Here is a 14,611-nt window from a genome sequence, read left to right on the forward strand (position 1 = left end):
AATATATATATATATATATATATATATATATATATTATATGACCAATTGCATGTAATGCTGTAATGATCTATTTACTCTGTATTCAGCTTCTCATAGATTTCTCAATTGACATGGATTAGTAATAATCATGGAAATAAATTGTGATCTGCTTCTAGCTTAGAGGGGAGTGGGGATTAAGTAGTAAGAAATTAATGGGGCAGGCAACTGAGAAAAACAGCAGTGTAAACCGCGTTTCAAGACCCCACCAGTTACAGAAAGCACGGGCGACGAACAATCAAATGTTGCATTAACTGATTTTCAAAGCCATATGGTCCAATTCTGTCCTTGATCAGAAACTTCAGCTAAGCTTCCGATGCCCTAGACCACCTAGATAGTATATACACTTCCTCCTAGCTCGCTGGATAAAAAAGAAAAGCAACAGAAACTATATATTCTACACCAAGTTCCCACCACACTTTGAGAAATCCATAACCTTTGAAACATATGGAAGAAAGCCTTACAAGAGCAATGATGCTTAAGCTTTTTCATAAGAAAGTTGAAGCGGGTTCTCTTGCTCTCAGCTTCTAGAGGAGCCAATATGAGTGAAATCAGGTTTGATGAAGAGATGGAAGCTACAAAAATGGTTCCAGGTGATGTGAAGAAGGGACATTTTGCAGTCACTGCAACCAAGGGTGAAGAACCTAAGAGGTTTATTGTGAAGCTGAATTACCTCACTAATCCAGATTTCTTGAGCTTACTGGAGCAGGCTAAAGAGGAATACGGATTTCAACAGGAGGGAGTTCTTGCATTTCCTTGTCGACCAGAAGAATTACAGAAGATTTTAGAAAACAGGAGAAAAAGGGCAAGCATTGAATGGTAGAGCACATATTTCCCGTCACTCTTACCACCACATTGATTTGCTCTTGAGCAAGAACGGTATAATACACAATTGTTCTTGCGTTCTTAGATCAAAATGTTGATTCTTCTAACCTTGTAGTATTCTTTTACTATTTCAGGATTAATTCCTTTAGTCCCAAATGTTGAAGGGAATTAGTATTCAATGAAATATGATCTTATTGATTATAAACGGAGTATTGAGTCAGAATATCAAAGCTTACAAACACTATCTGGTAGAAGAACTCTATATCTGGTTTGCACATCGCGGTGTCTGTGATACTGACACAAGATGGCCTCGTAAGCCTGTAACACTAGGAGGGACGACCTGCTTGAAGCTGGTCCTTTCTCTAGCTAGCCTGGCCTCCCAGTTAACCAGCAAATGAATTGGGTCTTGTTCTCCTTTTTTACATGAAAATTAAGAATCTGAAATACTCCAACAAAAGCTGCAATGACGGACTTCATTGACCTGTACTTGATTCATAAAATCCCCATTTTATTTTTTTATTTTTTGCTTCTTTGTAGTTTGTACTGAAATTTAAATGTGCTTTACAAACATAACTCCAGTCTGTAGACATAATTATACAGCACTTGGAAACTGTAGCGGAGTATAAATAGAAAAGAATCTGGCATGCCGGAACCGGTATAATGTCAGTATCATTTCACGTCGGAGCAATTATTTGGTCCCACAGGTTCCCTCAAGCAACTGGAGATTGCCATCACAGCAGCTTCAATAGAAGCATCTTCCCCCTGTGTTAAAATTAACACATTATCACTTCAGAATGGATTCTTTGCTTAGCACAAATATCTAAGAAAATATTGCCGCGACTTTGTAATTTACCTTTTCTTTCCAATAAAACATGTTTCCATATTTTCCAGCCAATCGGCTCCAGAAGCTACGGGGAATGTCTAGATCAACAGAAGCCCCCACATTAAAATTTAAAATATTTCCTGGTCATAGAAATCCATCAATCAAGTCCTCAATGGTTGATGCAGTCAAAAGAATGCAACATGTTTGAACCATCTTTACCAAAGTTGGGGTCAGCAACAAAGACAACTGTTCTATCATCCACTTGCCAAAAGTCTCTAATCGCCAATCCTGAAAAATAAAAGATAAACCAAAAAAATAAAGAGTAGCTGACTAAGAGAATGCTTCAAAATACAGACTGATATAAGGTTAAGAGAAGGTACAATTGTCTTGAAGATCAGAATATCAAACCCATTGACATGAACTTAACACGCAAAGATTACCAGGTGTGTCAGGATAATTCTGAGCTAGAACTCTTAATTTGAATCCGGTATCCTTTTCAATATCAGAAATCTCCTCTGCAAGTCGTTTCTCCTGCAAAATAACCATTACTTGTGCATTCATCTGACTGAAACTTCCTGCATTTAGCTCTAAGACATGGTACCATATACATGTTTTATGACTCAAGCCACCTAACAGTGTCTTTCAATAAAACATTATAAATGCTTGGATCCCTTGCAAAATGCATGCGACCAAGTGCTGGTCAACCAAATAAGTCTGGAAAATTTAGGAGTTAAAGAGTATAATTTTTTTTCAATATGATTTACAGCGAAATATTAACAACAGGTGGATTTGTTAGTGTCTCCTTTGCTTGCTTATATACTGAAGGTAAATAACTAAGAGTATAAACATTAACTACAGAAGGATCTATGATACATAAAACTGCTCAATTGAGCCAGTCAGCAATTGGCTTTGAAAACAAATTATTACCAATTGTTTCATTCAGTCGAGAGGAGCCTATCATATAATTTAGACTCACAACGCTACCGAGATAGCAACATTTCAAAAACATTCATCTCAATACTCGGTAGAGAATCAACACATGCTCCAGCCCAATTTACACGGGGAATCTGATCAAATTGGACTCTTGTCCTAAGAAAGTGATAGAGAAAGCAGGTGAAAAACTAACTGCTACACAAAACTGGAACAGAAGGTAATAATAATATAAAAAAAAGGAGAGCAAGGACCATAGGTTTGAGACAATAATTTTCCACTCAAATGAAACGATGAATAATTTTCCACTCAAATGAAACGATGAATTTCAGGAATCCACACTGCTTGATTGACCAATCATATTCCCATTTAAGAAAATTCCACATATATAGCTCACCTTAAAATAAATTAACATAATGTCAATCAAATTAGCAAGCAATTATTTAGAAATACTACAGGAAGGCACAAGTAGAAAAGTAAGCACCCCTCACCTGGCCATCAGAAAGGAACCCAGCTACATCTATAACAGTAGTGAACTCTTTAGGAAGGAGTTCTGGCTTGTTAACTCCAACTTTTGCGTCAGCAACTCCAACTCCTACAAAATTTGATGTCTATTAGCATAAACTATACATTACACACAGAAAAAGAAGGAAACGGGGAAAAAAATATGTAAGTGCTCTGCATCATTAATACGTAGTAGCTGTCATTGCTTATCACTGGACTTCACATCCAGGGGCGGACCTCCGGCTTAAGCCACAGGTAGCGTGGCACCCCCAAACCTCACAAAATTTAGTTTAATATCATCTAAGTCAATCCTTGATGTGGCAAACCCAAGCAATCTTAGTCAACCCATGCCCTCCAACCTAGAAATTCTAGTTCCGCCCGTGTTCACATCATAAAGACTTTGACAAAAACAACAGAGATAACACATTGAACCCGCTGTTGCAGAGTTACAACTTAAAATAGCAAAGTTAAAACCCATGTTGCAAAGATAAATAAAAAAAAAATATCAGACAAAATCAACCACATGGATATAAATCAGCCATGACCCAGAATAGCGTAGTTATAATACATACATGCTAACCATACACAAATCTAGCAAGCATTTTCAGAAATACTAATGCGGAATACTTGCCTGGGAGAGATAGACCAAGTGCGAGAGCCCCACAGAAGGCAAAATTCAAAGATTTGGAACGGAAATCGAGGACCCAATTGGTGAATTTAGCAGGATTTTGGATTGGTCGAGACGAGACTGTGATGGGTACTGGTGTCAATGCAGAGCGGCAAGTAGTTTTGAGTGCGAGAGATGAAGGAAGATGGGGAAATGCCATTCTTTTCTTTCCTTTTTTTCTGGAGCCGTAGTACAACGGAACTGGAAACTCAAAGTGAATTAAACTGCTTATCTTTTTGGATAGGCTTAACGGGATTTGCCATGTGTGTACAGTGCAGCCCTAAACACTTTACAAGCGCGTGATATGCACTCCAGCGCAGGCAGAATTAACTTGGTACTTCATTTGATTGCATAATGATGAATTTGCCCTACATAATTACTAGATGTCTCTTCGATCCCTTCAAGGCCAATGTATTGTGGGCTGAATGGAATCAAAAGATTAAGGAGAGAAATGCTTCTTGTTATGCAAATTGCAAAAATCCCAGCTATTTGCTTTGAATTGTGGTATCTGCAACATCAATTTAATCAACTTTTGGACTTGGATGCTCAGTTGAGATTGGCCAGTCACTAACATTTCAACTGTTACTCGCTTCATCTGTCGTTAGGGTGATTAACAGACAGATATTATCCTCGACTGGTTTCACCTCAATGATTGTCATACTCATCGCCTGATGACCTTGTTTGTTATGTCTCCGATCATGCATCTAATAAACTACAGCCCAAACGCTGCCAAGCCCCGCTCAGCCCAGTCCCGTTCTGACAACTACTTACAAGTGCTTATTATCACGTCTCCGAAAACAGGTTTGCTGTCCGTGCCAAAAGCAGTTCAAACCGACAAGATCTACTTTGCAAGACTTAACATATGTTCGATCAAGAGACAATTCTTTAAGACATTACCAGAGCATTTGATTCCCTCGGGCTGCTGCTTTTGCTTTTTTCACTTTCCTTTCTTGAACAGAACTCTTGTTGTTCCCTCTCCCTCTCTCGCAAAGACAGCATTCAAAAAGGGCTTTCACTACAACTGTGGGGTCTCTACTGAGTATATAAACTTGCGAGGCTTAAATTCTTTTATTTTCGCATTTCTCATTCTTGTTTGCGTTCAACAGAGAAAAACCAAAGAAATCAATGATGTGTAGAAACTGGTTTGCTCTTGCTCTAGTTTGTTTTGTTCTCCTCAGTGGGTTCTCTTCAGTCTCGGCCACACCTCCTGCAAGTAAGCGAAGCAATTTTTTATTTTCGAAGTCCTATTTCCTTTTCTTTCTCTTTGGCTTTCAACTCTTATGATGATTTATCTTGAATATACAGAAATTTTAAGTGCCGCTGTGTCCAATGTGGTATCTGCCCTTGTGAAATGGCTCTGGTCACTTAAATCCAGCACTAAAATGGGTAAAGGGCCTTCTTTGAGCTCACATTTTTCTGTAGAACCCTGCTTTTGCTGTTCTTCGTAATTCTTAGCCTAATGTATTTGAAATCTCAGCTGTTTCTAGCCCTTCGATGATGAAATTTGAGGGTGGATATACAGTGGAGACAGTGTTTGATGGAAGCAAGTTAGGAATTGAACCATACTCCGTTGAGGTGTCTCCAAGTGGGGAACTCTTGCTTTTGGATTCAGAGAATAGTAACATATACAAGATCTCAACACAATTCTCTAAATGTAAGATGAGTTTTCACTGTTGCGACAACATCTGTTGATTCCTTAACTTTTTAATGCATGTTATCAAAGAGAACATACAAAAAAAAAAAGGTTACAATTGTGCTTTACATGCTTTTGTCAAGTACAAGTCTTCACTTTCGAAAGTACGTAAATCCATTCACTTCTGTTTCTGCCAACTCATTACCTTCTTTTTGGAGATTTGCACTCTCACGTTTTCATTCCTGAAGTCTACATTCTTTATTGACTACTTAGCCTTGTAAATTACTCATCTTGCGCACCTTTCTCCTTTTCTTCTTTCTCTAATCCACAGTTCTTTCTTCTCTTTTTTTGCTTTCCAAGATTGATAATAAATCAAGTTTCGTTGAGAAGCTTCAAGCCCTTGTTTAATTTGAATAGTTTAATCCCAATTCTGGGCTTGTTTTTCATTTTTGCAGATTATTTATTCCAAATCATATATATGTTCATCCTACGCGACTTCCAGTCTGTATTTATAGATATGCAAACAGAGCATGCATTCGAGTTTTTCCCCTAGATTTGTATTGTCTTCTTGTTTTTCTTGTACTGTTTAGAAGGATAGCAGTTGAAACATTTAGTAGACTATCATTGTTTTGTGCAATGAGAGATTCTGGAATGCAGATGGCAGACCCAAGCTTATCACCGGATCATTTGAAGGGTACCCTGGACATGTAGATGGGAAATTAAGAGATGCGAGAATGAATCACCCAAAAGGTCTAACCGTGGATGAAAGAGGAAACATTTACGTTGCGGATACAATGAACATGGCTATCAGGAAAATCAGTACTGATGGAGGTGACTATTGTGGATACTTTTATTTTATTTTTTTCTCCTTTGGCCGGTAATAGTTGTGGAATTATGCACACGAGGAACAAAGTTATACTTTGAATATGTTATTGGCTGTTCTTGTAACATTGACTGGTTAAATTAAATATTTATGAAGGGGTTACAACCATTGCTGGAGGCAAGTGGGCTCGTGGAGGTGGTCATGTTGATGGTCCGAGTGAGGATGCTAAGTTCTCAAATGACTTTGATGTGGTTTACAGTGGAAGTAGTTGCTCTCTCTTGATTATAGATAGAGGGAGCCAGGCAATTCGAGAGATCCAACTCCATGATGATGATTGTAACTATCCACATGATGATAGTTTTCATTTAGGTATGACATAGCTGCAAACATGCAATCTGATTAATTTCCTCGACCTTATTTTGTTGCAATCATGGAGATCTAGGCAACATACTCATCAATATTGCAGGATTAGCAGTGCTTGTTGCTGCTGGATTCTTTGGCTACATGCTGGCGTTGTTGCAACGTCGGGTGCAAATATTGTTTTCTTCTACACGCGGTGTACCCCAGGTTTAATCACGTCTTTCTTCATCCATCGTTTGGCCAAAGTGTTCATTGGAAAGGCACATCCATAGATCGGATCACCCCAACAATTTATTTTCAAATGTTCAAATTTCATGCTAATATTCTTAAGAATGCTCTTGTTTTTATTTTGAATCAACAATTATTCAACTTAAAATTGTTGTAACGATTTCTAACACTTAAAATATCATCATGGTCTAGCTAATGATGTTAAAGAAACTTTTTCCTTGTTAAATAATATACATTTGTTTTAATTTAAATGCCACTGTATGTGCCTGGTTTTCCTAACATGGACTGTTTTCTCCGACTTGAATGTCTTTGCTAGAAGTACTTTACGAATACAATTTTCTCTAATTTTGTTTCATTTTTAGGAATCAAGAACTCGAACAATGAAAGGCCCGCCAAAGGCCCCATATCAAAGTCCTCATATGTCAGTCGGGCCTCCCTTTATTCCAGATGAAGATGAACCTGTAAAATCAGACGAGGGGCTTTTTGGTTCACTTGGGAGGCTTATCCTCAACACTAGCTCGACAGTAGGTGAGATATTTGGGGGAATATTTTCAGGATTTAGAAGGAAACCAATACATTATCAGTTCCAGCAGCACTACCAGCAACCACTCAAGCACCCAAACACGTGGCCCGTTCAAGATAGCTTTGTGATTCCTGATGAAGATGAGCCACCATCAATCGAAACCAGAAGTCCTACATCCCAGAAAACCTACCCATTTATGACCAAAGACGTGGAGCAAAACCACCATTTGGAGCAAAACCAGGGTTACTATAGCAATTGGGGAGGTGGTTATCACCAACAGCAACAGCAACAGCAACAGATGCATCTGCAGCGTTATAAGCAGCAGCAGCAGCAGCATAGGCATTATATGCCCAACCCAAAGACATACTATGAGAAGAGCTGCGAGACAAACGAGATTGTGTTTGGAGCTGTTCAAGAACAGAATGGTCGACGTGAAGCTGTGGTGATAAAGGCTGTTGACTATGGTGATCCTAGGTATAATCACCATAACATTCGACCTCGATTCAACTATGTTGGTTACTCTGATGGCTACTAATAATCCATCATGTCACCGGAGTGGCACGCAAAAATTATTTTAAACTTCACATGTAAGATTTGAAGTTGAGATAGGAATTGTAGAAATTTAGAATCCTTTACTGTTTTTCTTTTATGCTTTTTCTTTCGTTATTGATCTATCTAAGGGAAATAACGATTTTCCAATTTCACTTGTCAAGAGATATATGAACAGAATAACATCTTCTAATAGCACCAGAATCAAATGGCTTCCGACATCATATGTGGTCTTTTCTTGTTGCCTTTCCGTAACATTATTAAAATAATAATAATAATAAATAAAACGGGATGGTTTTCACTGTACTCTTTTTTTTTTCCATCTTTATTTTTTTATATAAAATTTATTAGAAATTAAGTCTTATAAGTTTTTTAATTTATTTTTTATAAAATCGTTCTAGATTCATGACCTGAAGATCAAGTTTAATAGATTAACTTGAATTTTTTTATTTTTTTTAATTGATTTTTTTAATAATATCTTTTAATATTAGATTAATTAAAAATTAAGTTTCATAATTTGTTTCGGTCTACTTTCTATAAGGTTATCCATATATCATATATGACTCAGATAACAAATTTGACAAGTTAATCTTAGTTGACTAGAGTTTTTTTTTTTTGCATTCTTTTTTAATCAATTTTTTTTTAATTTTATCATTTAACATTAGGTTAATTGAGAATTAGATTTCATAATTTATTTAAATTTATTTTTTATTAAGTTATTCCAGTATCATGACCTGGATCGCAGGTATGGCATATTAACTCGGGTCATGGGTGTGGTATGGTAACCAGGGTTGACTTGGGTTAATTTTTAGTTTTTTTAATTATCTTTTTTAATTTCATCCTTAACGTTGAATTTATTAAAAATCAAGTTTCATAATTTATTTTGATTTGTTTTCTACATTGTTATTATAATCTCATGACTAGATATGTAAATTGACAAGTTAACTCAAGTTAATCTGAATCAATCTTATATGATGTCGTCTTAATTTTTATTAAAATAATCTTATCTTCAATATTTATTTGGAATACAACTATATTTCTATTAGTCATCAAGGTTATTTTAAACTCGTCAAAATGAATAAGTCACATTAAATCAATTTTTATATAATTTAATTTTTTTACTAGAAAAATATTATCAACATCAAAATATTTTTATTACATTAAAAAAAAAAAAACTAATCTAATCCAACACTTGACGCGTGAGAATGGTATAGTACAAAGTAAATTTGAGGTCTGAAGAAGTGGCTAAAATTAATAAAACCAAACTTGGATTCATAAAGTAAATGCTGCATTAATATTCAGTCTTTCCAAAACATGGTTAAGAGGCTTCAATAAATGTCTACAAGGAATGATTATGAGTTTACAGGGAAAATCCCCATTCTTATAGATACTTTCTTGCTGCTGCCAAGGGTTTTACAGAGATTAAGGGCTATTAATTTTATTCCTTATGCAAAGCTTCCCAAAGTTCCATCAGCTGAGCATCAAAATCACTAACAAGCACGTGATTAGTACTTAAAAGTGCATTTATATCATGGTTTTATATCATCATTTTGCATTTGAAGTATCAATAACTCTTTAACTAAAGCATGTTTTATAATAATATATCTAATAATGTAAGATACCTTTAATTTGTGGTAAATGTTCATTTTAAATGCACGAAGGATTGATTGATGACTTTAAGAACTTAAATTGCAAGGCCAAAGAGATGACCAAAATTAGAAAAGAGATGTCGGTGCAATCCAAACGAGAACACTGTTCGGTAATTGGGTCATATTTGGAGTTATAGATCTCAGATTTAGGTCTACTTTATATGGATGGAAAGGTAAAACATAGGCCTATAACTTTCATACGGAGCCTAAGATCTAAAAAGGCCATTTTCAAGTCCAAATTATTGCAACAACAAAGAAGCCCGAAGCTGTCCTCCAGACCGAACACTGTTCAGTATTTTGGCCATATCTAGAGTTCTAGAAGTCCAAATGAGCTGAATGTTTTACACAAGAAAGCTGAGACAATTTCCTACAACTTTCATGTTTTGAGTGGCTCCAATTTTGACGTTATTAATGACGTTTTAGGCAGACAAAAGAAGATAAGGATTGTCCCCTAGTCAAGAGTTGGCTACCCACTCATCAATTAGTCATCAAATCAATAGTTCCCAATTTTGGCCTATAAAAGGAGGCATTTACCATGCATTTAGGAATCTTGGTGTCTAGATCTTTGCCATGCATTTAGGCATCTTGGTTTCCAGATCAAGATCATGCTCTTGCTTTCTCTCTTTGTATTTTTTGTAATGTTTATGCTTTGCTTTCATTAAAATCAAGTTTATGCCTTTCATTTCCTTTCATTTACTTAGTTAACTTTTATCTTATTCATGTTCTTATTTTGTTTATTTCTTTTTCTTTCTTTCATTATGTTTAGCTAAGTTTATTATGTCAAGGTGAAAAGGTTACACTAATGGTGTAAGAATAAGTATAGTGTAAACTTAATATAGACTTTAATGTTTGATATTAACATGTTTTGTATTTGTTATCTTGTTCACTCTTTAATACTTTGCTTGTTAAATGACTAATCTTGATTTATGTTGTATAACACTTGGTACAACAAATGATTGGCACTTTCATAGCCCATACTGTACGGTATAACCGACACCTCAGTTATGAAAGGAACTTGATTTGTTGTTAACATAAGTTATAATCATGAATGCTTGACGAGATTTACAAGTATTAGCATTAATCGAATAAGATGACTAATGTGATCATGTTAACAATCTATAATCAGATTGGAACCTCCTTTGTGTGTGGTTTCCAATTGAATAATAAGAGTTTATACTATACTTGTTTGACATACCATTAGTGGAACCTCTAACCTTGATATTTGTTATTATCATTATTTAATCCTTACATTAGTATTCCATCTCAAAGTTATCATCTTCTTCTTCTTCTCTTTCTTTATTATTATTATTATTGTTATTGTTATTGTTATTATTGTTGTTGTTATTGTTATTATTGCTATTGTTGTTGTTTATAATTTGTACAATTAACCTCCCTGTGGTTCGACCCCGGTCTTGCCGGGTTATTTATTACTTCGACACTCCTGCACTTGGGAGAAGACATCAATTTTTTTCGTGTCAAGTTTTTGGCGCCGTTGTCGTGGAGGTAAGTTTTGTATAAATTATAATTTTTATTTTCTCTTTTCACTTTTCTTGTATATAACTTTGTTTCTTTTCTCTTGTTTATTCTTCTTTTATTTTCTTTTTCCTTTTATTCTATTCCTACACGTGCATGAGAGTGTGGTCACATACATCAAGTGGTAGACTTTGTAGGGTATCCTCATCATTTATCAAGTGGTAGACTTTGGTGTGGTCACGTACATCAAGTGGTAGACTTTGTAGGGTATCCTCATCATTTTCAGAAAATATGGCCGAAGAAGATAATCAATCACTTCATAATGAGAATAATAAGAATAACCGTGTTAGAACACTTAGAGACCACATGAATCCCACAAGAACAAGTGCACCATCACGCATAGTTTTTCCTCCCGATGCATCTCATTTTAATTTTAAACCAGGTATTATTCAACTTTTACCTTCTTTTCATGGCTTAGAATTGGAAAATCCATACTTGCATTTAAGGAAATTTGAGGAGGTCTGCTTGTAGCATGAACACCATCAGATTAAAGCTTTTTCCTTTTTCATTAAAAGATAAAGCTAAAACATGGCTACAAAATTTAAGACCAGGATCCATTCGTGCTTGAGATGAAATGCAACAACAGTTTTTGAAGAAGTTTTTCCCATCTCACATAACAAACACTTTCAAAAGACAAATCACTACTTTCACTCAAAAACAGGAAAAAACATTTTACCAATGTTGGGATAGGTATCGAGACTTGCTTAGTACTTGCCCTCATCATGGTTTTGAAACATGGAGATTGGTTTCACATTTTTATGAAGGGTTAACACCTAGAGATAGGCAAATGGTTGAATTGATGTGCAATGGAACTTTTAAAGATAAAGACTCTGATGAAGCAATGGAGTACTTAGATTTGTTAGCTCAAAATGCTCAAAATTGGGACACGACGGGTACTTATGAGGCACTAAGTAAAACTCAGCCTCATACATCTAGTAGAGGTATGTACAACCTTAGGGAAGATCATGACCTTTAAGCCAAGTTTGCATCTTTAGCTAGAAAAGTCGAGGCACTAGAATTGAAAAAGAGTGGTCAATTAAAATCTGTTGAAAACATTGTGTGTCAAATCTGTGAAACAAATGAACACTCAACCAATAATTGTCCAACCTTGCCTTCTTTTAAGGAATGTCTCCATAAACAAGCTCATGCTTTAAACAGTTTCCAAATGGCCAACCACAACCCATACTCCCAAACATACAACCCTGGTTGGAGAAATCACCCAAATTTTAGTTGGAAGAGTGAGAACAACAATGCACAAACTTCACAACCACCGTTTCAAGCACACCACAATTTCCAAAATTCTCATGGATATGCTCCACCTTCTAAAAGAAATCTTGAGGAAACATTGCATGCATTTATTGAAAAACAAGAGATAATCAATACTCAACTTGCTCAAAACATAATAAATTTTAAAGATACTCTTGCTAAATTAACATCTGCTCTTAGTTTCCAAGAGAAAGGTAAGTTTCCATCTCAACCACAACAAAATCTCAAGGGGCAATACAATGCAAATGCAAGTAGTTTTGGAAGCCAACACATGGATCAAGTCAAATCAGTCACTACTATTCGCAGTGGTAAGGTTATTGAAAAACCCTCTCTTGAACCTTATGAGAAAGATGATGAGTCAATCTCTGAGGGTAAGGAAGGGGTTGAATCTAAAAATTACAAAGAAATGACTGATTCACCGCCAGCACTTCCATTTCATCACGCCATGACTAAACAAAGGAAAGTCAATCACAACTCTGAAATTTTTGAAATTTTCAAACAGGTAAGAATCAATATACCTTTGCTGGATATTAAACAGGTTCCTTCCTATGCTAAATTTTTGAAAGATCTATGCACTATGAAGAGGAAACTGAATGTGAAAAAGAAAGTCTTTCTAGCCGAACAAGTAAGTGCTATTCTTCAGAACAATAATGCTTTGAAATATAAAGACCTTGATTGTCCTATAATTTCTTGCTTTATTGGTGAACAAAAAATTGAAAGAGCCTTACTTGATCTTGGTGCTACTGTGAATTTACTTCCATATTCAGTTTTTCAAAGTCTCAATCTAGATGATTTAAAACCAACTTCTATATCTCTTTTACTTGCCGATAGATCTGTAAAAGTGCCTAGAGGAATAATTGAAGATGTGTTAGTACAAGTCGATAAATTCATTTATCTTGTGGATTTTATTGTCTTGGACACACAACCTGTTGAAGTATGTAATTCATTTCATGTTATTTTAGGACGTCCGTTTCTTGCAACTTCTAACGCATTGATTAATTGTAGGAATGGACTGATGAAGCTATAATTTAGAAATATGACATTGGAGATGAATATTTTCAACATTTGCAAGCAACTTGGAGATGATAATGATTTACAAGAAGTAGATCATATTGACGAATTAGTTTATGATCAACTTGAATCTACTTTAAGTAAAAATGAGTTAGATGAATCTGAAGATTTGCAAATAATTTATTCTAAGGAAGAAATCAAAAATGAAACAAGCACCAAAAATGTTGATGCGAATCTTTTGTCAATAGTGACAACAAATTCAACATCTGATATCACACCAATCGATGATTACTTTCCTAACGAATCCTTACTTTCTCTTAGTCCAATCACACCAATCGACAACAGATTCGACATCTGACATCACACCAATCGATGATTACTTTCCTAACGAATCCTTACTTTCTCTTAGTCCAATGCCTTGGTATGATAAAAATATCAATTTTCTTGCTTTAGGAGATTTGTCAGCTGATTGGAGTACTCAAGACAAAGAAAAGTTTTTGAACGAAGTGAAGAATTTTTATTGTGATGACCCTAACTTATTCAAATATTGTCCTAATCAAATATTTCAAAGATTCATTCCCGACAATGCAAATATTTCATATTCAAATATTGTCCTGATCAAATATTTCAAAGATTCATTCCCGACAATGAGGTAAGTAGTGTCATTAAACTTTGTCATTCTGAAGCATGTGGGAGTTATTTTTCTTCAAAAAAGACAGCTACAAAAATCTTTCAAAATAGATTTTATTGGCCCACCATGTTCAAGGACACGCATGCATTCTGCAAAACTTGTGAAAATTGTCAAAAGATTGATACTGGTCAAAAAGTTTTGTTTTATAATTCTCAACTCTATTCATTACCTAGAGAGCTAAGATCAAGATGGAGCAATCCTTATGGGGCCTGTGATATTGAGAATTCAATGAATGACAATGATTTTAAGGAAAATGGACATCGTTTGAAAGCTTTGATAATTTTCCTAGTGAAAATGAATCAACTGGTTGGAATGATCTTGTAGATAAGGGTTGATTATTTTGTTTTTCTCACATTGTTTTTGTGTTTTTTTTTAGTGATTTTTGCTAGTTTCTCTCACCCTAGTCAAATGACGGACAACGGTACTCTGTGACTTAAGTCGGTTCTTTCAGTTTCCCACAATAACTGATATCTGTGTATATATTTGTGCAATTCTTTGAATCTCTTTTCCAATTCTCATTTGATAATGGACACTAATCTTGGAAAATTGAAAACGTATT

The 14,611-nt window shown here is 35.3% G+C and overlaps 2 protein-coding genes across 2 annotated transcripts; one reads left to right on the top strand and one right to left on the bottom strand.

Moving 5' to 3' along the window:
• Positions 1-1,036: 1,036 nt before the first annotated feature.
• Positions 1,037-4,039, bottom strand: LOC105118607 (thylakoid lumen 15.0 kDa protein). Its single transcript, XM_011016579.1, has 6 exons — positions 3,751-4,039; positions 3,107-3,210; positions 2,126-2,216; positions 1,905-1,973; positions 1,716-1,825; positions 1,037-1,624 (listed from the first exon to the last, which is right to left on the bottom strand). Exons 1-6 carry the CDS (start codon positions 3,944-3,946, stop codon positions 1,532-1,534), a joined length of 663 nt encoding a protein of 220 aa, XP_011014881.1. The 5' UTR covers positions 3,947-4,039; the 3' UTR covers positions 1,037-1,531.
• A 101-nt stretch (positions 4,040-4,140) lies between these two features.
• LOC105118608 (uncharacterized) lies at positions 4,141-8,126 on the top strand. The gene is made up of 7 exons (XM_011016580.1): positions 4,141-4,999; positions 5,092-5,172; positions 5,264-5,440; positions 6,077-6,250; positions 6,399-6,611; positions 6,709-6,809; positions 7,193-8,126. Exons 1-7 carry the CDS (start codon positions 4,912-4,914, stop codon positions 7,886-7,888), a joined length of 1,530 nt encoding a protein of 509 aa, XP_011014882.1. The 5' UTR covers positions 4,141-4,911; the 3' UTR covers positions 7,889-8,126.
• The last annotated feature ends 6,485 nt before the right edge of the window (positions 8,127-14,611 follow it).

The sequence above is a fragment of the Populus euphratica genome, unplaced genomic scaffold, assembly GCF_000495115.2.
Source record: "Populus euphratica unplaced genomic scaffold, PopEup_1.0 scaffold2065.1, whole genome shotgun sequence".
In the NCBI taxonomy this organism is placed as follows: Eukaryota; Viridiplantae; Streptophyta; class Magnoliopsida; order Malpighiales; family Salicaceae; genus Populus; species Populus euphratica.